Consider the following 20,974-nt stretch of genomic DNA (forward strand, 5'->3'; position numbering starts at 1 on the left):
TAATGACTTCGTTCCCTCATAACTCAACTGAGGAGGATAAAAACTTGAACCAACGTGACCTAGTTATTCTGAGAGAGAGAGAGAGAGAGAGAGAGAGAGAGAGAGAGAGAGAGAGAGAGAGAGAGAGAGAGAGAGAGAGAGAGAGAGAGAGAGAGAGAACAGCCTAGAACACCATAAGGACAATAATGGAACCTGCAAGAGGTCATCATACCAACACGTGGGGAATGACTGTATGAAATTTATATACAAGTGTCTTTCTTCCTATACCTATTACCACCTGTCAGCCTGAAACATAAGGAAACACGCGATAAGGAAACGCATTCGTACCAGTGAACCAAAAAGGAGAACCAAAGAAAAAGCAGGAAAATATAAACACATTTCTCCAAGCCATTCTGATTTTATGACGAAAAGTTGGCTCAGTATACAGTAGATGATCTTTCACCTTCGCTGCTTCTCCTTACTCTCGCCTCGGACTCAGAGTGATAAAGTTCGTATTTAGAAACGCACTGCTCTCTCGCCACGACTATTTTGAAAGGCCACAGAGATGATTAGCCGGGTTCCCAATAGTGTTTCTCCTATTAATAACGTGAAAATCTTATCAATCTGTCCTTAGAACCACAAAGATTAGCCGAGTTTTTAATAATGTATCTCCTGTTGATAACGTGGAAATCTTGTTAATCTTTCCCTACAACCATAAAGACAAGACGGGTTCTCAATAGTGTATGTTGATAATGTGGAAATTTTGTTAATCTGTCCCTAGAACCGTAAAGATTAACCAGGTTTCCAATAGTGTTTCTCCTGCTATCAACGTGGAAATCTTGTTAATCTGTCCCAGTTACCATAATTAGTATCCTTAAGACTCAGTGCAGCCTTTGAATTAAGTCAGGGTGGGGCAGAAGTGTTCAAGAATATGGTTCCTGAGACGTGACTCTTTCCTCTCCTCTCCTTCAGCTCTCTATCTTTACGGCATCAGTTAAGAGGGCCATTCTTTGCACCAGAAGCTATTCCGTGTTCGTGGAGAGGTGAACGATGAGAATAGGAAAGGCTGGAGGCAGTTTCCTTTTCCCTATGCCGCTTCTCCTTATCAACACCCACACGCCCTACCTTCTTCCAAAGCTACCGCTGCCGTTATTACCACCACCACCACCATCACCATCGTCTCAACCACCACCACCACTAGCACCATCATCGTCTCAACCACCACCGCCACAGCCAGTCTCCACGTTCCCACCTAAATACTTCCCAGACTGTAAGAGTTTCTCATCCTCTTTCTTCCTTCAGCTGCTTCAGTCTTTTTTTAACTTTACCACCACCACCATCGTCTCAACCACCACCGCCACAGCCAATCTCCACGTTCCCACCTATATACTTCACAGAGAGTAAGCGTTTCTCGTCCTCTTTCCTCCTTCTGCTGCTTTAGTCTTTTGTTAACTTTCAGAACTACCCCCATCGCCTCAACCATCACCGCCACTGCCAGTCTCTACGTTCCTACCTATATATTTCCCAGACTGTAAGCGTTTTTCATCATCTTTCCTTCTTTTGTCCCTTCTGCTGCTACAGTCTTTTGTTAACTTTCAGCACTAAAGTAAAAGCATTGTTTGGATACACGCTACAGAAAGAATAAGAGTTTTTTTTCGTTCCTTTCTTCCCCAAGCTAAGGAACTATTCAAGGGACAGCAGTGCAGAGGGGAATAGAACGAACACTGTGGGTGAATGTAAGAAGAAAATTGTTTAATGGTGAGTGTGGGAGAAAAAAAAATCTCAAGTGATACGACATTGCAAGGAATACATTTAACCCTTTCTCATAAGATCTTTCTTTTATTATATTTTTTTTCATACGATATACGGAGAAGTCTGGTTATACAATACTATATCACGACCTCTCTCTCTCTCTCTCTCTCTCTCTCTCTCTCAGTGTCTCCATCACACACACACACACACACACACAGAGTCCAGCCCTCCTTCGTGGTGAGTTGTTCCGCCACAAGTTGTCGTCACCAAGAGGTTCATTGAAGCGTGGCGTTGTGAGCTCATTGTCTGCCTTGATATATGCAGCGAGTGGCGGCGGCGGGCCAAATCACAGTGTAATTCGCATTTGAAGAAGAGTTAAACCGGAGACTACTGTGTAAACCTAGAAATGATAATACTCTTACTGCCAACTTATGGCTGAAAGGATGCATACCTATTCCAGTAGTTGTTTGTATGTTTGTGTGTTAATTAACTGATGTGCGAGGACGAAACTATTTTTTTTCTCTCTCTCGGTCAGTTTTCTATCTTTCTGCTTTTCCTTTTTTTTACAGTAACGAGAAAAAAAAACATGTAAATTAATTCAAAACACACCGAAAACTACCAGGAAATAATAGGTTAATTAACTTATCTGTGAGAGCGAAACTATTTTTTGTCTCTCTGGTAGATTTCGGTCAGTTTTTTATCAATCTGCTTTTCATTTTTACAGTAACGGGGGAAAAAAAGCATGTAAATTCATTCAAAACAGACCGAAAACTACCAAGAAATAATAAGTGTGTTAATTAACTGATTTGCGAAGACGAATCTAATTTTTTTTTCTCTCTTTCTGGTAGATTACGGCAAGTTTTTGTATCTTTCTGCTTTTCATTTTTACAGTAGCGGGAAAAAAATGCAAATTAATTCAAAACAGACCGGAAACTAGCAGGAAATAATAACTTTGTTAGGAAAAACACCGAAAGTCACCTTTATCTCAGCATTCCCTCAGATTTTTTTGGGGGGTGGAGGTTAACCCTTTCAATACCATGACGTATTTCCATATTCCTTCTGTTTACTATCTAGTGATTTTATACAGCTTCAGACACTTATGTGTGGATTAAAATAGTGACGACTGTGGTCATTAATCTTCTGACCGCCATAGATCCTTGCTAATGTCAATAAAATGGTCTAATCGTACGCAAATCTCAAGGTAAAAATGTCTCAATATTGAAGGGATTAATATTTTTACCTCCATGTGTTCCAGTACAAGAAGGGTTAATAAGGACATTTTTTCCAGACAGAGAAAGGTCAGAAGGTAAGCAGTACAACTTTAAGACAGCGTGGACCTCTAACAAGACCCCGCCACCCAGACACCCTGCCATCCACCACCCCGCCACCCCGCAGCGGCTAGACTAAAGAAGGCCGATACGGAAAATATTCTCCAAAAACACAGGAGGAGGAGGAGGAGGAGGAGGAGGAGGAGAGATGGAGGCGGAGGAGGTTGTTTTGACGTGAATACCTCATTCCACACAGACCAATCTTCATAAAAGTAACTGTCTTGTGTACACTAAACATTAACCTTACAGTAACAAACACGGAGAGAAGAATAGTGACTTACGTAAACCACACTGGGGAGAGATGAAGAGAATGGCCACGGAGACACACACAAAGCCACAAGGATTACTTTCTGTCAACACTATTGATGATGACGATGATGTCACAGTCTCACTCGGAAATATCGCTTTAGCAACGGCGTCACTCTCTGATGCTCGTTTTCTTTCATCCGGGTCACTCTTAATGTTTGCTTCACAGGAATTTAAGTTGTACCTTCCGCCAGTATAAGCTAATTTTTTTTATCGTGGGTGGAATAAGAAATTACATAATATTGGCGGCAGGTACAATTTAAACTCCTGTGACCAGACAAAGTAATTTTCAACCTTTGTAGTATTTACTTTCCTCGTGTCTTTCAGAATTCACACAGTGTGGCATTCTCATTCCTAACGTTTTTCTTGTCAAATCTTGTTGTTATCTACGTACAGTGTCATCATCTGTATACGGTTGCAATAGTTTCTGGAGTAAGAAGTTGCCAGTAATCACCAAATAATGTAAGTTAATATCTAGAGGACGAACATTACAGATAGGCCTGCCCTCGAAGACTTCCTGTCTGCCCGAGTATTTCAAGCCCATAAGTAAGAAGGAGAGACAGACAATTGGATAGGCCTCGAGACAACAAATGAGAGGCAACGCGGCCGTGAGCCAGAGGATGCCAAGGTGCCAACTACATAACTACAGAACTACAAACTACAGAAACCTGAAAATAATCTTGGAACGTAACGAGACCTCTGGCTGCAGCTTGTTTCCTGAATCTCTCAATCCAAACAAGGCTTTTAATGGCCAAAGATTGTCTCACCTTCTGCTCAGCCTGTCAGCGTTGTTATGCATAGACCAGTAGGGACGTGACCAAGGCCTTGATATGACACACCGAGCGAGCATAACCAGTGGTCAAGATAATCTGAAACGTTAGAGCATCAACAAAGAGAATAAACAGTTTGTGAGATCACGGCACCGTCGGTGTGACTGGAGAGTTGTCTGAGCTAGCTCTCTGATAAGAGAAAACAAAGAACCTTTTGGATAAGGTAAAGAATACACGTGAACCAGAAAATTCTTATTTTATTCATGAATGAAACAAGAATGAAAAAGTTTGAGTATATCTAAGTGTAACAATTTGCAAAAAAAGCGAGATAGAGGGAATTAAATTCAGGTATAGGCAGCGTATCTTGGGAGGGTCCCTGCCATGACTCTCTTTAGCAGAACACTGCCCAGGACAGGGTTCGAACGTGAGGGAGAGGAGAAGGAGGAGGAGGGGGAGGTGGATGAAGAGGAGGAGAATATACAATGGCCACCTAACAACGTTCCTTTTCCCCTTGTGTTGCAAGCTGAGTGAGGCGAGGTGAGGAGAGGTGAGATAAGGTAAGGTGAGGAGAGGTGAGGTGAAGAGAGGTGAGGTGAAGAGACAGGACTGTATCGCTGAGCCGGTCAGTGATGACCGCTTGTCATCATTCAAAGGTTACCTAATGATAGTTGACACTGAGAATTTCATCTCCAGTGCCCCTTCATGTATCAAATATGATGCACTTATTCACGAGAATCTCTCTCAATGCAAAGGTAAAAAAGACGTCTTAAAAATATACGTACATGCGAACCATTTTTGCTGCCACACCTGTACGAGGAAGGATTGCATCTTGTTGAGGCACTGAGCAGCAGCAGCAGCAGCAGTAGCAGCAGCAATGAGTAAGGGAGGGAGGTAGAGCGAAGGCAAGACTTTCACGCCCAGGTCCAGACCGGAGCGCGGCACTGGCTCGCCTCCCGCCACCAGGCTGCCAGGTCTCCTGAGTTGTCCTCTTCACTTTGCCGTGCAGTCTGAGGCACAGCTCACACAGGGGTGGCCTCAGCGTCGGCCGCCAAAAGGCTCGCCACAAATGGTACTCGGCATATTCTTGAGGCGTCTTCTGGAGGCGACGCAGCAGGTGGCCCAGCTGGCGTGGCGTGAGGCTGACGGCGTCGATGTAGGAGTTTGGTGGCAGGATGGCCGTGTAGTTAGCGCCCCCGAGTACAACGGGCACCAGGCCGTGCACTAGCGGCCTCCACAGCTTCTCTGTCACGTAAGCGTCACACAGGGCGTTCTCGAAGGCCAAGTAGAAGAGGTACTTTGGGCCAAGCACCTGCCGCCAGCACCGGTCACCGCGGTGTTCCTCCCTCCTGCTGCACCTGGCCGCGTGTCGGAGAGCCACCAGCCACAGCAGGAGTTATGAATAAAGATTTGTGCATTAGAAACAAGAGCAAGGAAGTCTAAGCAAACGAAAGTCCTTGAAGTTTACTGCACGAAACTTTCCTGCCAATGTTTCAGATACACTTTGGAAAATATTCATCCCATCAGAAATATTCAATCATTGCTGTGTTTCGTAAAAAAAAGACAGTCACCTCAGGGGGCCACATGCGCCGTAAATGTCCACAGGCACGTGCAGCTGTAGGCGCCTCACGTAGTCCTCGCGGCGGGAGGCAGTGTGGCAGTGGGAGGACATCCACGCCACCAGACGCGGCCGCTGCAGGAAGGCTTCCCAGGAATCACCCGACCGGTCTACTGAGAATAGTCAACATTAATACACTTAGCCGTCCTCTGTGTGCATGTGTGTGTGTGTGTGTGTGTGTGTGTGTGTGTGTGTGTGTGTGTGTGTGTGTGTGTGTGTGTGTGTGTGTGTGTGTGTGTTGCACGCAATCCATTCATACACTTTTCTTTACAGTCAGATTCCACGCTGCTATCATCTTTGATTTTATCTCTCCATCCTTTAACAAATTTCAGTTCTTCATTCCTTCATCGGCGTCCTTGTCCTCACATTCCAGCCTTCAGGCTAACAAACCCCCGCACCGCTGCCCCGCCGCTGACTCCGCAGAGGACCGCGATACAAGGCCAGCTAATCACTACAGTAACGTGCTTATATGAAGCACGCAGACAAACACTTCAGATACTTCATGTGATGAAATATACAAAACCCAGTTCCTAAAAAAAACATATGAATAAATAAATAAAAGATAAAAATGTCATTTCATCATTCAGCGGGCCAATGGAGCGCTGCACTCAGGTGCTAGTGGGCGGCGTGCAGTAGGAGCCTTTGCCGCACAACTCTACCATGCAACGATGAGGGAACGTGAAAATGGGACGAGCATAATTTCAAGCCCGAGTGTATCCCAGCCACCTGGGCCGCGCTCCGGCTAAAAAAGGAATTCCCCAGTCAGATGGCGCAGAGGCTTCCTGCACGGAGAGCAGCCTGCATTTGCGTATAGATTAGCTCCGGGTGGCGAGGGCGACTATTTGTTCCCCGGCAATGAGGACTTTGACCTTCCCCTTTCCCTGCTTCTCCCTCTCCTGGGGAGGGTGAACCATTAGGAAACAATTAGCAGCATTTTGCAACAGCTGAGTGTCGCTTTGGGCACATACGGCCGCAAACAAAAGCATACATACGCTTTTCTACAAACACACACCTACACGCACACACGCACCTACATCCCTGTCGACGTAGTGGGACCAGCCGAGGGGAAGCAAGCGAGGCAGAGTCTTTCCCAGGCGAAGAGCGGAGAGGTAGGCCACGTAAGGGCCGCTGGAGGGGTTGAGGAAGGTGGGACGAAGATGCGAGGAAAGACTGTCATGTGGTGGAGGCAGTGTAGAGCCTGGTGGAGTAGAGGAGGCGGGGGCGGCAGGACTGGTTGTGGAGCGTCCTTCCCCTCGGTGAGACAGCGGCAGTATGGCTCCGTAAGGCTCCAAGACGTCTGACGCAGGATGGTAAGTCATGGTCCAATTGAAGAGGCTGCTCAGGTCCCGAGGGGCGGCCTCCTCCTGCGGGTTAAGATTTTCTCTCAGTTTTCAGTATGTTTTCTATCTGTTTTTACCCAGGATTGGCTACACTTTAAGTTGCAGAGTGAGCATTCTTGTTATGTAATATGCTTAGTATTGTGCGTAATTCAATGAGTATTATAAAATTGTAAAAATAGAACAACATTCTCAAATGTCTCGGTGTCTTTGTCTCGACTAGTTTGTGAGAATCTTCAAGGATGTTCTTAATGATCGTAGTTATATATGAGAACATCGTGACTACTTGGTAATAGGTGGTGAAGGGAAAACGGGCTGAGGAGTAAGTGCTCTCTTCACCACCCACCATTCTACTAATACTTTAACAAGACTGCATCATCAATATGAAAAGAACAATCACAAAACTCGATAAATCACTTCCATAGCCTTTGAGAAACACACCTTATGAGAAAATAAACCATTTGAAAATACCAATCACAGTAGAAAGTATGTATCCAGATAATAAACAGTGAGATAAGAGTAAGCGTGAGGCTGAACGAGTCATAAAGTTATACAAGACACTGGTGGTCGCTGTAGTGGTGAATGACGGCCAGGCGTGCGCTGGTAAGTGGCGTACAAAATTGTCAGAGATGAAAGGGGGAGCAAGAATGTATGTAGGGGTACATGTTGAACGGCGGATTGTAGCAGAGAAAGACCGAGTAAAGTAATAAAAACAGCAATAGGAGGTGAAGAAAGGCGGCGTCTAGCTCAAGTGGATTTCATAAGAACGAAGGAGGAAAGCGAGGAGATGGACGTATAATGAAAAAGAATGTAATAAAAGAAAGAGCTGAGGTAAAACGAAAGCTGGAAAAAAGCTTAAAAAAAAAAACCATCTCACGAGGATGTCAGAGATAGAGAGAGAAAGAGGAAAAAAGAAAAGAAGAAATATGAGCAAAATGAGATGGAAGGAAAGAAGAAAAAGAGAAGGATAAAAGCATAGAGAAGACTGGAGAAAAGAAAATAAAAGACAGTGAGAGAAGACAATAGTAAAGAAAAACTAGCATTAATGGACATCAACATCTCAGGCAAAATGAAACACACACACACACACACACACACACACACACACACACACACACACACACACACACACACACACACACACACACACACACAAACACACATACACGTCAGGTCAGCCCCCTACCTAAGTGCTATTAAAGTGGGGACTGGGAAGTGGATGGCCAGTTCAAGTAGTGCTGGTGGCGTCCTCCGGGAAGCTGTGGCGACTGACTGGTCATGAGCAGCTCGTGCCAATAGTTTTATGCATTAAGAAAAAAAAAGCATCAAAGCCTCAGAAGCAGCCAAGAAGTGCAGCATGAGGAGTTAGGCAGGACCAGGAGCAGGAGCAAGAGCAGGAGCCATTACAGCCCAGCCCAGCCCAGCCCAGCCCAGGCCAGCCCAGCCTAGACAAGCGCAGTGCAGCTCAGTCCGGTTCAGCCTGTCGTCTTGGCTCTTCCTCTCAGTGCCTTCTCTTCATCTCAATCTGGGGACAAACGAGCATCAAATACGGCACCAGCTGACGCGGGAGTGTGATGAGTTGGAGTTGCAGTGGTGTTGGTGTTGGTGTTGGTATTGATTGATGTTGGTGTTGGCGGTGGTGTTGGTGGACATCAGAGGAGGAGTGTGGTGTGAAAGCCATCAGTCAGTTCTGGTGCTGGTTTTTATTAAGAGATGTGTTGCAGGATTACTGGTGTTGTGTTTTGTAGCGGTGGCAAAAATAAAAAGGATATTGACAAGGGAGAGTAAAGAACATGAGGAGGACATGGGTAACGTGAAGGATCTGATGAAGAACACTGACGAGGCGGTGAAACGAAGCGAAATTCTTACACAAGGAAACTTTCAAGATAATGAGGAGGCGATGCAGAGCAGAAGAATATTCATTACTTTTTTTCTAGCGTCTAACGAGGAAATCAGCGTTTTTACTCTGCACTTTAACCTAATCATATCCTCGTTACTTGTGTGAAACGAAGGCGAGATGAACATGCAAGGCCCCTTCCCTCATCCCTGCTGCCCCCACGCCCCATGCTGCTGTGTGGGAGAAGCGGCGCGGTGATGCTGCAGAAGGGATGAGATTTCCTTCATATCGCTTCATCACGGTCATAAAAAGATTGCGACAGCGACAATTAAAAAACAATCACATTTGAATGTTTATTTGAGAGGAAACAGCACGTTAGTCACCCTCAGTCACTCAACATCGAGACGAATAACACTGGCTTCCTTTTCAGCAAACTTCCGCGCTAGACACACACGCACGCACACACACACACACACACACACACACACACACACACACACACACACACACACACACACACGGGCGGCGCGCTGCCTTGTGAGTCAGTGCCTTGCGGTGTAAAAGTTTGACAAGCTTTATTCTGCGTGAAATGTGGTAACTTTTAAGAGGATTTATTTCGTGGCACGTCAGTCTCCCCTCACTATTCAACGTCTTTCCTGCAACACCAGGACTGAATAAGTTTCACCAAAAAAAGGAGAAAGAGAACAATAACGAGGAAAAGGAGGAGGAGGAGCACCTGCAGTAGTAGCATCAGCTGCAGCAAAACAACAGCAACGGCAGCTGCGGCGGCAGCAACAGTGGCAGCAGCAGCGGCAGCAGCAGCAACAGCAGCAGTAGCAGCAGCAGCAGCAGCAGCAGCGGCAGCGGCGGCAGCAGCAGCAGCAACAGCAGCAGCAGCAGCAGCAGCAGCAGCAACAACAACAACAACAACAACAACAATAATAGCAGCAGGAGCAAAAGGGACTGAAAGACCAGCCGAAGAGTGTCTACAAGGAGGTGAAGAAGGAGAGAGAAGAGGTGAAGGTTAAGAAGATAAATTTGAAGGATGAAGACAACAACAACGAGAAGACAGACAAATACGAGTGTTTGGTGGTTGAGTCGAGTCTACAAGGAAGACGACGGTGACCACGACAACGACGAGAAATGAAGAACGGTACGGGGATGGTAAGAAGGAAGAAAAAAACAAAGACGAGCATGAGAAGGTCGGAGGAAAGGACGAGGAAGATGAGAACAAATGCCAGGAAGAAGAGGAGGAGGAAGAGGAGGAAGTAAGGAGATGCGCAGTTAAAGAGAAAAATCAAGGGAAAAACAACAATGTGTGGGTCGATGTTTGCCTTGCAGCCGTGACTGATCCGTGTGTGGTGCGGGAAACCAGAGGAACGTGAATGGCGAAAAATGGAATAAAAACTGGGGAACGGAATATGAGGAGGAGGAGGAGGAGAAAGAGAAAGAGGACGAGAAGGAGAGGAAGGAGGAGAAGGAGGAGGAAGACATGGAGAGAAACTTGTATATTCTGTCTTATTATATCATGGTGTTCTATATATATCATCACATCATGAATATTCTTACGTTTCATATTTATTCTGAAAATTATATCTAATTTTTCCTCCTCCTCCACCTCCTCCTCCTCCTCCTCCCCTTGCTCCTCCCCCTCCTTTTCATGCGAAAGACCTCACTAGGGAGCGGTGGTGCAGCCTGCGGTAGGCGGCTGCAGAGGCGGGCGGTGCCTCCACGTGAACCCACACCCAACGCTGCCACCACTGACGCCCACGGGGAAAGTCTTGCACATCCACGCCCTGAGACTGTGAGAGAGAGAGAGAGAGAGAGAGAGAGAGAGAGAGAGAGAGAGAGAGAGAGAGTAAATTGTCATATCTAACTGACTTAATAACCATTTCACTTCTATTTGGTGCAACATTTCTTAATTACCAGCAGCTATACACGTAAGACATCTTTCCTTATTCTACAGCCACGTCCAAACATTGTGCTGGCTACAAATTGTAAAACTTATTCCTTTTATTCCCTTCTTACTTGTAGATCCTTATAAAGATTCCATTGGTTGCTCTTAATAGCGTGAACTGCTGCATATCATAGAGGAAAAGTTAGCAAGACATGAATAAAGGAAAGAAGCAGGAGCAGGAAGAGGACGAGGAGGAGGAGCAGGAAGAGGAGGAGGAGGAGGAGGAGGAGGAGGAGGAGGAGGAGGAGGAGGAGAGAAGGCAGGAGTAAGGATAAGTAGAGATGAGTAACAGGAAGAGACAATAATCCAAAACGAACAAGAGGGACGGAAAGAAAGAATGACTGTAAAAGGAGCAACAGGAAGAAGGGAACACCACGACATGCCAGTAAGAAAAGAAAAGATTGTCAATAATATGACTAAACCAGAACTAAAAGGGATATGCAGTGCAAGAGAAAAAGTCAAGAAAAAAACGAACCATAGGTGTGTCGATATTAGCCGTGAGTCATCTGTATGGTCCAGGGAAACGAGGAAAGGATATGAGGAACCACGCGCGCTTTCGATTCCTGGCCATGGCGGAGTGTAGGAAGGCTTTTATTACTCGGGGTAACGGATTTCAGATAGGAGGTACCCAAAAAAGACCTCCTTTAGCCCATAAACCGCCTTGAAAAGCTCGCATGGTATAAGAAAAAAGTTGCAAATAATATGACTGAGACAGAACTAACAGGAATATGCAGTTCGAGAGAAAAATTCAAGAAAAAATTAACCATGTGTGTGTGTTGCAGCCGTGAGTGATCCGTGTGGTGCAGGGAGACACAGTAAAGGACATGAGAGAAATCTGAATAATACCAAAAGATCACTGAGTTGCATGGCCTCACCTGGAAGAGCACTGCGGCGGCCTCGTGCTGCGTGGAGCGGTCATGGGTGAACACACATCGCGTCTCCGGACACTGAGCCGCCCCCAGGTCCATGCCGCCCCCTAGCCGCACCCACCATGACTTCCCGAACCACGACGTCCAGAACAGCACAGTCTTATCGTCCTTACTGCCCTGCTGGGAACCTCTCTTACCGGACGACCTGTCCATCGACCTGACGAGCATGGAGGACACCTGACGCTTGGTGGTGATGGACGGATGCGCCGATATGTCCTCCTGGAAGCCATAACTGACGTGCTGGCTGAGGTAGTTGTCCAGGGAAGCAACCAGTGAAGACCACACGCCTCTCCCCGCCGCCAGGAAGAGCCCCGCCCCACCAGCCACAGGAAGGAGAGCCTTAGCCGCGCCACCCGCACCATGATGCCTCCACGGGGCCATCAACTCCACACGCCAGGCTGCCACAACGCCACGTCCTCACCTTGCCGCTCTCTTCACTCTCATTCCCTCCCGTTGGTCTTCCTGTTGCCCCGAGATGGTCTGCGTTGAGAAAAGTGACGTGTTAGTTATCATCACTGTTTTCATTCCCACTTCTGCCTTCCCTTCTGTAGCAAATAAACATAAAGAACGAAAAAAAGAGAAGATTACAGTACTATATACAAAAGACAAGTTGATCAAGGCAGCTTCTGAACTACTGGCTATGAAAACTGACCTCTAGTATCTTCATTCCACGACTATAACCACCACCACCACCACTGCCATTATAGCCACAACCACATACCAACAACCATTTTATGTATTTTGTCACTCCCACTTCTGTGTTTTCCTCTGCACCGTGTAAACACAAACAAGATAAAAAGGAGAATAGATGATCGAGGAGACTGCAAAACTTGACCTGATCTCCTTTAGTTAGTTCGTGAAAGACTCACTGACTGATAACTAACCTCTACTATTCTCTACCATGTTTCCCTCCTTTAAGATCGCCACTGTCAACCATAACCATAAGAACCACCAACATCACCACCACCACCACCACCACCACCACTACCATCACCATCACCACCACCAGGCTCCAGACACAACCGCCAACCACTCGGCAAACTTAGTAAACCACTTAAGGGATCCGAAAGTTTGTTCTCCTCGTGGTTATACACTGGACAGCATTTCCGAAAACTTGGTGGTTGTTTTTATGCTCCCCCTTTGAAAACTTTAAACTTTTCATCTCGATCCTGAGGCGGATAGACCTAATACTGTCTTTTCGCTGTGTTGTGGACGAGGTTTCTTTTCTTTCTTTCTTGTCATTATTTGTCACACTGCATTCTAAGTGGTATTGAGGAAGTGGATGTGTGTTTTCGGGGTATGACGGGGGGGGGGGGTTTGGGGAAGGTATGTAGTGTAGTTTCCCTCTGTCTCTAACTATACAGTGTAATATAAATCGTCTCAAAGATTATACTATCAATGTTTGTGGGAGTGAAAACATTACAGTTGTCATCTTAACCCCTTCAATACTGGGACACATTTTTACCTTGAGATTTGTGTACGATTAGACCATTTTGTTGACATCAGGAAGGGTTTATGGAGGCTAGAAGATGAATGGCCACAACCTTCACTATTCTAATCCCCCACATAAGTTTCTAAAGCTGTATATAATCACGAAGTAGTGAACAGAAGGAATATGGAAACGCGTCATGGTACTGAAGGAGTGGTTAAACACCTTCTCTTCATTGCTTCACTTTCGTATTGCTACGTACAGTATTACAACACTTATTTCTACCCTACAAAAATGATCAAGAGACTGTAGTATAAAGATTAAGTGTCTATAAAGCTACAAATGGCTATGAGAAATATTATCTAGTGGTGAAATTATTAAAGCAATCATCTTACACACCTTCCCTATGTCACCTCACCATTTAGTTATGAATCTCCAGCTCAAAATCCACAAGCTATAGGATTCATTACTTTGGCAGCTCGCACAATATCACCAGCTTATTTCTTCGCACTCCGCTTTTCTCGTGTGCTTTTAATGGTGAAATATTTGTATTTTTCACGTAATCTTACTTTTTAGGTCTTTCTTTCCTCTGGGCAGTCTGGCGTGGAGTAGAGTGGCGTGGTGTGGCGTGGCGTGGAGTGGCGTGGCGTGGTATGGCGTGGAGTGGCATGGTGTGGGTGTCTTGAACATAATGTGTTTTTTGTGTATTTACATGTCTGCTTATTTACATTCTGAGTGGGCGTTCTCATCTCTCTCTCTCTCTCTCTCTCTCTCTCTCTCTCTCTCTCTCTCTCTCTCTCTGTAATGATAAAAACAACAATATAAAGGAAATTTCACCAATCAGTTTCATGTCAACATTATTTTTTCATGTTAGGTAATAGTCGAAAAAAATATTGTATCCCATTTTCCACCCTCGTCTAGTAATTTTTCCCTATGTTCATTAATTTCAGTAGTATTGATGCCACTCAAATTGGCCAGCAGATATTGGTTGCTTGTACTGCTTGTGTGTGTGTGTGTGTGTGTGTGTGTGTGTGTGTGTGTGTGTGTGTGTGTGTGTGTGTGTGTGGTAATAATTGGGAAGGGTTAATGGACGTACTATTGTTTGTGTTTAATGTATAGCTTTGATTCTGTAGCGCTTCCATAATGTATTGTTCCCATCGTTGCCGTGATATATTCCCATGCAGTGTGTGTGTGTGTGTGTGTGTGTGTGTGTGTGTGTGTGTGTGTGTGTGTGTGTGTGTAGCTAGAACAATGCCTAGATCGTGTGCCGAGCTGATACAAGTTTGCATTAGTTCCCCGTACAACTCCGCGTTTTCTTTCATCAGTTTCAGGAGGAGGTTCTTGATTCTAAGTTAGACTCATTCTTGTTCTCAAATCCTGCTTTTCATTCTCCTCTGTTTAGTTTTCGAGGGAAGGTAAGAGTGTTCCTGGAAACATGTTAAGCCCCCCACACCCTTCACCGTGACTCGACCCGCATTCATTCCGGAAAAACGACGGAGACACCTCATACGCCGCCTTCCTTTCCCACTACAACAATTTTCCAAGGCCACAGAGACAACTGGCAGGATTTTCAAGACAGTTTCTCTTTCTAAAAAACTATTCCCAGAACCATAAAAAGAATACTCTTAAAAACTCGGGTATCTTCAACTGGAGGCTATGGAAAGCAGTGATGGTGAGAGAGCAAAGCGTTCCGGAAGATTGGCCTTTTTATCTCATGACTCACAACAGACGGTCCTCACATCACGCCAAATACAAAGCAACTCCACCTCACTACTACACTTTCTTTACTACTTCACCTTCTGTCCGAACTCTTCTTCACTCCCCATCTTTCATCTTGCATCGCATCGCATCGCACACTACGAGCCACACACTACAATTATTATACACAGGAAAAAGACAATAAGAGAATGGTGAAAAGTTAGGTTATATTGCTTACATAACTGAGACAAGCGGGCGCCACTTCAACTCCCCTCACGTGCACGCGTCAATGAAATAAGGCTACACTTCCACAGGTAACGAACGCTGCGCTACAGAACTTCTATCGTAGCACCACTAGCACTACTCACATCGTTGTCGTGGCTGAGATGATGCACACTTAACAGAACAGCAGTGTTTTGGTACCGAGTGTTTACATTTTTTTTTTTTCACTTCCCTCTTCATTCGTGTATGATTTTCGCTTTTTCCATCATTTATCGTCTTTTTTGTTTCGTCTCTTCTTTAGCTTTGTAAGGTTGCCGTATCATTATGTTTGTGTTTTATCTCTTCCCTCTCTTCCTTCGAGTATATTTTTCCCCTTTTTTCCCTCATTTACCATCTTTTCTTGTTTCGTCTATCTTCTTTAGCTTCGTAGAGTTACCACATCCTTATTTTACCTTTACATTGGCAAATATTACGTCTTTATGCTCGCCATGACAGGCTGCTGAGAGGGAGGTTCGAGGTGGGCAGCGAGGACAGCGAGGAGACAGAACGAGGAACAACAAATCGAGGAGAGAAAGACAGCGAGGACAACTAGGAGAGACAGCGAGGAGAGAAAGGGCGAGGAAAGACAGGCAGCGACGAGACACAGAGCGAGGAAAGAAAGGCAGCGACGAGAGACAGAGCGAGGAAAGACAGGCAACGAGGAGAGACAGGCAGCGAGGATAGCGAGGAGAGACAAAGAGAGCAGTGAATGTGTCTCCTGGCATGACCTGCTGGTGGTGGTGTGGGCGTGACGTCACACTGCAGCTCGATGGTGCAGGGCGCAGGAGGGGACGTGGAGGATGGGAGGGCAAGAGACGAGGAAGTATAGAAAGAGGAGGGGGAAAAAAGTTTGGATGGAAAGGAAGAAGTAACGAATGAGACTAATCATTTATTTTATTTCTTACTTTATTTATCCATTTGTTATCACTCACAATTTAACATCGCTGTAAAATGTTCCCAGTTAAGTCTTAAGCGTATTATCATAAGTAGTAGTACTAGTAGTAGTAGTAGTAGTAGCACTAGTAGTAGTAGTAGTAGTAGTAGTAGTAGTAGTAGCAGCAGTAGTAGTAGTAGTAGTAGTAGTAGTAGTAGTAGTAGTAGTAGTAGTGGCATCATTATTATCATGTCCTCTTACTGCTCTAATAATTGTGCTGGGGAAAGACCAAGGAGGCTCAAAGGCTGAATCCGAATCAGTCACGCCTCAGGATCGATTCATTTGACACGCAGAACCGCACCTTATTTTTCGAGGCTCACTCTGGTTGGCTGAGAGTGACTGAGTCTTAGCTGTTCAACTGACACAACGAATCAATGCCGTAGCACTTGAGGCTTCTCTGTGTGTGTGTGTGTGTGTGTGTGTGTTCTATATATAGATGTCGTATACGGTGGGCATTTGCTTTTTACCCTACTATATATGGAACGAAAAAGGGAAGAAATTTGGTAGGTTTTCCTGAACGTTGAAAAATCGCAGAGTCCAGAGTAGCAAATATAGGATCCCTAGTGTGTAAAACAGGGCTGTGGTGCATGAATGACATAATCCAAACCAAGATGAAGCCTGGTTACAACGCGAACAGACAACATAACAACAAAAGCTGAGAAAAACAGCAACAAGAAGTTAATATACAAAATAACGCTCACGACAAGGATGTCACGCTAGAATACCCACTGCGGAGCTACGAGGAGTAAACACAAAACTTTATGGACTTACTATGTCGTCTTGAAAAGCTAAGTATCGTGCCGCTGGTGGACAAGAACGCTAACTTTGGGCCACTCCACTGTACCAAGCTGCCGAACACTCCACTGCAGCGCACCCACACTCACACACTGCCAACCAACAGACTCCACTCACTAATGCTACAACAACCGACTGAGCTCTCTCCCGTCTCCCTCGTTGCCTTCTTATTTTTCACAATGCTTCGTGTCCGTTCCATAATGCCATGCCGGCTGGGGAGCGAAATCGATTGGCGCGTGTCATCAAGTTACGTTCAGGGACTCTGCGGCACGGCACGGCACTGCACGGCACGGTAAGGCAAGACCAAACGGCATTGCACGGAGCAGACCGGCTGGCGGCGGTGGTGGTGATGGTGGTCAGTGTTGCGTGAGAGGTAGAATGTAGTGAATGTAGATGAGGAGAAGCGTGATGTGACTTATGAGGTGCGTTTCTGTTGTTAGGGTTTGTTAGGGTTGTACTTATATCCTGCTCTAGTGTCGTTAATGATAAGGAAGTGAAGGAATATAAAGATAAGGCGAGAGAATATTTGTTGTTGCTGACATACTTTACAGGACGGCTGATGATTGCCATAGCGACCATTACTGTTCCCTGGCGGTGAAGACGAACTCATTGGGCATTGCCTTGCGGAAGAAGAAACCGCTCAAATCAGGTGTCAAGTTGACAGATTTGCCAGGCGGAGGAGCGATGGCGAAGCTTTGGAAGACCATGGTTGTGAGGATGAACAGCTCCATCCTGGCCAGACTTTCCCCAACGCAAACTCTCTTTCCTGAAGTAAGACAAAACATAGTGAAAATTAGCCACGAAAGCAGGTAATATAGTTTTGGAGTTTGAATACACGATGAAATACGCAACTAGATGAACAAATCAATGATGTAATTCTTATGACGAATAACTCACCATCACATTTCGAAGACTAAAGACCCATTCACACACACACACACACACACACACACACACACACACACACACACACACACACACACCAGCGACATTTCACTTCCGTGTCAGTTCAGTGTCAGTGAAATCCGTGAGGTCTGTTCACACACATCCGTACTGTTTAAGATCAGGAACTTTCAAGATGGCAAACTTTTCAAACGTTGAATTCTAGGAAGAGCAACTTTCAAGAACCAATATCTAAGCAGATCTTTTATTTTTTATGAATTTTTAGACATTCTTTTGTAAACCTAGTCTGGTATTCTTCTTACACGAAAAGAAAGACCTTACCCACACCGAAGGGCAGGAATCCCTCCTTGACCATGGAGAATTTGCCGTTCTCATCCAGCCAGCGCTCCGGCCTGAACTCCTCGGGCCGATCCCAGTAGCGACTGTCATAGTGGATCGCCGTGACGGTGGTGCTCACGACTGCTCCCTGCAAAGACAAGTTTGCTTATTTGACTCAGTAATTCCAGAACTCAAGTTGATTATGTTCTAGTTCTGGTTAGCACCACAAACCATTGAAACACACAGGAGTAACGGACCTTTGGAATGGTGTAGCCCCCCAGCTGCGTGTCACTGGCGGCCATGTGCTGTACTCCGAAGTTTATCAGTGAACAAGCTCTCATCACTTCGTGAATCACGGCCTCCGTGTACGGCATCCTGAGACAGACGCAACGAAAAATCAAAGGAGGACATTAAAAACTAGTTCATACTTACGAAATGGTGCAACACCTGTTTATACTTACAAGGTGGCACCTAAGCAGGTACTGACAAATGAACAAGACAGGAGAGGGAATCACCTACCTAGACTTCTCCGCCAAGGTGGGCAGAGCTCCACTGGGAAGCACTTCGTCAATCTCAGCATGCAACTTGCGCTGAACCTGCGGATGTGCCGCCAGGTAGCAACACACCCACGTGAAGGTGTTGGAGGTGGTCTCGCTTCCCGCACTGAACATCTCAAACATTAGAAACATCAAATCTCTCTCTGAAATAGACATGTCAAACATCAAAGAACCAAAACGATGGTTTTAAGGAATGGCAGAAATTTATATTGATTTTCAGAAACATAATGTAATATGAATTCTTATAAATCTAAATGGAAGTGATGTGTGTCTCACAACGCACTAAGCTGCGACTAAATACCACTATATAGGAATTTATATGGAAGATAGAGACATCTTTTAACACCACACCACACCATTGACGAGGGAGCGATGGAACACCTCTAACAAACTTACCGCTGCAGGTTGTTTCCGGGTCATCTTTCTTTGCCTCCATCTCCAGCAAGTAGCTATCAATGAGGTCCCGCGGGTGGTTTGGATCCAAAGTGGCCTTGTGCTCCTCGACCTCTTCCTGACCACACAAAGGAAAATAGAAATGACGCCCTTCATAAAACGATTCTTCTCTGGTCAAATTCTAAACCCAATTGAAGGACTGACGCTTTCCCATTTAACACAAATATAGTTTTGTTAGAGACAAAAGAATACAGAGGAATGAACCATCTGAAGAATTAAAACATTTCGTTCACTAAGATAATATTAAAATCTCTGAAATAGGTGCAATGTAAATAACATGTGCAAGAAGATAGATAGAAAACTCACCCTAAAGAACTGCAAGAACTTTTCCTTCATGTCCATCATTTCATGATATTTAATGAGGCGTTTAAAGAGGAAATCCGGCATGACATTCTGCATCCACGGCATGAAGTCCTTGATGGCCAGTCGATTGGAAAGTATAACTAGATCTGATAAAAGGTCTACAAACTCGTGTAATCTTTTGTTTTCTGCATCAAACTGTCTGCCTGTGGGATGAGAAACCACTGTGAAATTCATTTATAAAAAGAGGGATTAAATCAACAAGACTAAAAGCATAATGTAGTAAAATAACTCTTTCCCAGCGTCACTCGCCACGTACTCGCCACCATGTACCAGATGATATTAATCACAGACAGATGAAGCTGATGGTTAATCACTACAGCTGTTCCAGCCCCCTTGGCGAGTGTCTCGCGCAGCTTAAGGCATTGCTGCTGCACCGCCCCCACCAGGGAGGACTTGCCCATGCCAAGGTCACGCAGCTGCCGCAGCGTAAATCTGCGGTTGTTGTGCCATAAAATGCCGCTAGATGAAACGATTCCTGTTGATGAACATAACAATCCAGTCACCTGTGATGTACCTTATTACTCTGCATTAACATATTTTTCACCCCTACGTTTCCTACTGGTTCACGCAAGGAAGGGAATCAAGATTCAGCAACATTCATAGATCATCATATTGAGATGAGGCTGTGAAGTGTCTCACCGTGGGGAGCCTCATCTATTAATGTCAGTACATCCCAATCTGGTCTGGGAATAAATTCGGCTCTGGAGAAAGCTTCTTTCATCAGTTTGTAGTCGTTTATAAAAATCATTAACTGTGTCCCCATCCTCCATCTGCGTCGGAGCATAAGAACATAAGAAAAAGAGGAAAGCTGCAAGAGGCTGTTAGTCCTCGTATGAGCAAAGTTACCTAATTCCATCTATCATCAGAGGAGAAAGTTAATTAAACATATATGCACATTGTGTAGTAGGAATATGAATGCAGAGAGGTGGTAACTGTCCACAGCGTCACTCACAAGAAGATGTTTCCATACTGCTGGTGGAGGTCCATCACCTGCTCCTCAAAGTTCTTGCTGGTCCAGGGGATGTAGCCCACCAGGGGAAGCCCCCACTTGCCTGAGGGACAACACCACCAAGTAGCGCCATTACCAATCACAAAGCCAGGCGCGGTTCAAGGTCAGAATTATCATCACGATATTGAATTGTACATTTTTATTCCTGCTGTCACTGTAGTGCACATTCTGCACAAAGTGTGAACTCTCCGAACATCAAGTGTTTCACTACACCAAGTTGTGGGAGGTCAGGTCAAGAGGTACGCACCTGGAGGCAATCCTGGAGGCTTACTGAAGGTCTTCCACAGCAGGAACACCAGCACAGCGAACAGAAACACCTCCACCAACATCTCAGCGGCTTGCCACCGATGCCTGTCTTGTATTCTAAAATGAAAAGGAGACAAAACAGAAGGATAAGACATCACTACCAAGGGCACTGTTTTCAACCCTAACATTTTGTACTTG

The 20,974-nt window shown here is 45.3% G+C and overlaps 2 protein-coding genes across 4 annotated transcripts in view; both read right to left on the reverse strand.

Moving 5' to 3' along the window:
* Positions 1-4,376: 4,376 nt before the first annotated feature.
* On the reverse strand, positions 4,377-17,041 carry LOC123514412 (alpha-(1,3)-fucosyltransferase C-like). Of its 3 annotated transcripts, none has more exons than XM_045272332.1 (6): positions 16,904-17,041; positions 11,757-12,290; positions 10,601-10,726; positions 6,781-7,114; positions 5,704-5,860; positions 4,377-5,490 (listed from the first exon to the last, which is right to left on the reverse strand). In XM_045272332.1, exons 2-6 carry the CDS (start codon positions 12,189-12,191, stop codon positions 4,902-4,904), a joined length of 1,641 nt encoding a protein of 546 aa, XP_045128267.1. In that variant the 5' UTR covers positions 12,192-12,290; positions 16,904-17,041; the 3' UTR covers positions 4,377-4,901. The 3 variants fall into 3 exon arrangements, with proteins under 3 accessions (XP_045128267.1, XP_045128266.1, XP_045128268.1); XM_045272331.1 differs by having other exon boundaries at positions 5,704-5,863; XM_045272333.1 differs by lacking the exon at positions 10,601-10,726 and having other exon boundaries at positions 5,704-5,863.
* Positions 16,087-20,974, reverse strand: part of LOC123514413 (cytochrome P450 2L1-like) — a 5,387-nt gene continuing 499 nt past the window's right edge. The window contains exons 2-11 of the mRNA XM_045272334.1: positions 20,778-20,893; positions 20,474-20,573; positions 20,161-20,291; positions 19,778-19,996; positions 19,465-19,664; positions 19,102-19,216; positions 18,668-18,848; positions 18,406-18,523; positions 18,152-18,296; positions 16,087-17,693 (exon numbers count right to left, since the gene is read on the reverse strand). Of these exons, the coding sequence (XP_045128269.1) occupies positions 17,506-17,693; positions 18,152-18,296; positions 18,406-18,523; positions 18,668-18,848; positions 19,102-19,216; positions 19,465-19,664; positions 19,778-19,996; positions 20,161-20,291; positions 20,474-20,573; positions 20,778-20,859 (1,479 nt within the window). The 5' untranslated portion in view covers positions 20,860-20,893 and the 3' untranslated portion in view covers positions 16,087-17,505. The remainder of the gene's footprint in view (positions 17,694-18,151; positions 18,297-18,405; positions 18,524-18,667; positions 18,849-19,101; positions 19,217-19,464; positions 19,665-19,777; positions 19,997-20,160; positions 20,292-20,473; positions 20,574-20,777; positions 20,894-20,974) is intronic.

The sequence above is a fragment of the Portunus trituberculatus genome, chromosome 37, assembly GCF_017591435.1.
Source record: "Portunus trituberculatus isolate SZX2019 chromosome 37, ASM1759143v1, whole genome shotgun sequence".
In the NCBI taxonomy this organism is placed as follows: Eukaryota; Metazoa; Arthropoda; class Malacostraca; order Decapoda; family Portunidae; genus Portunus; species Portunus trituberculatus.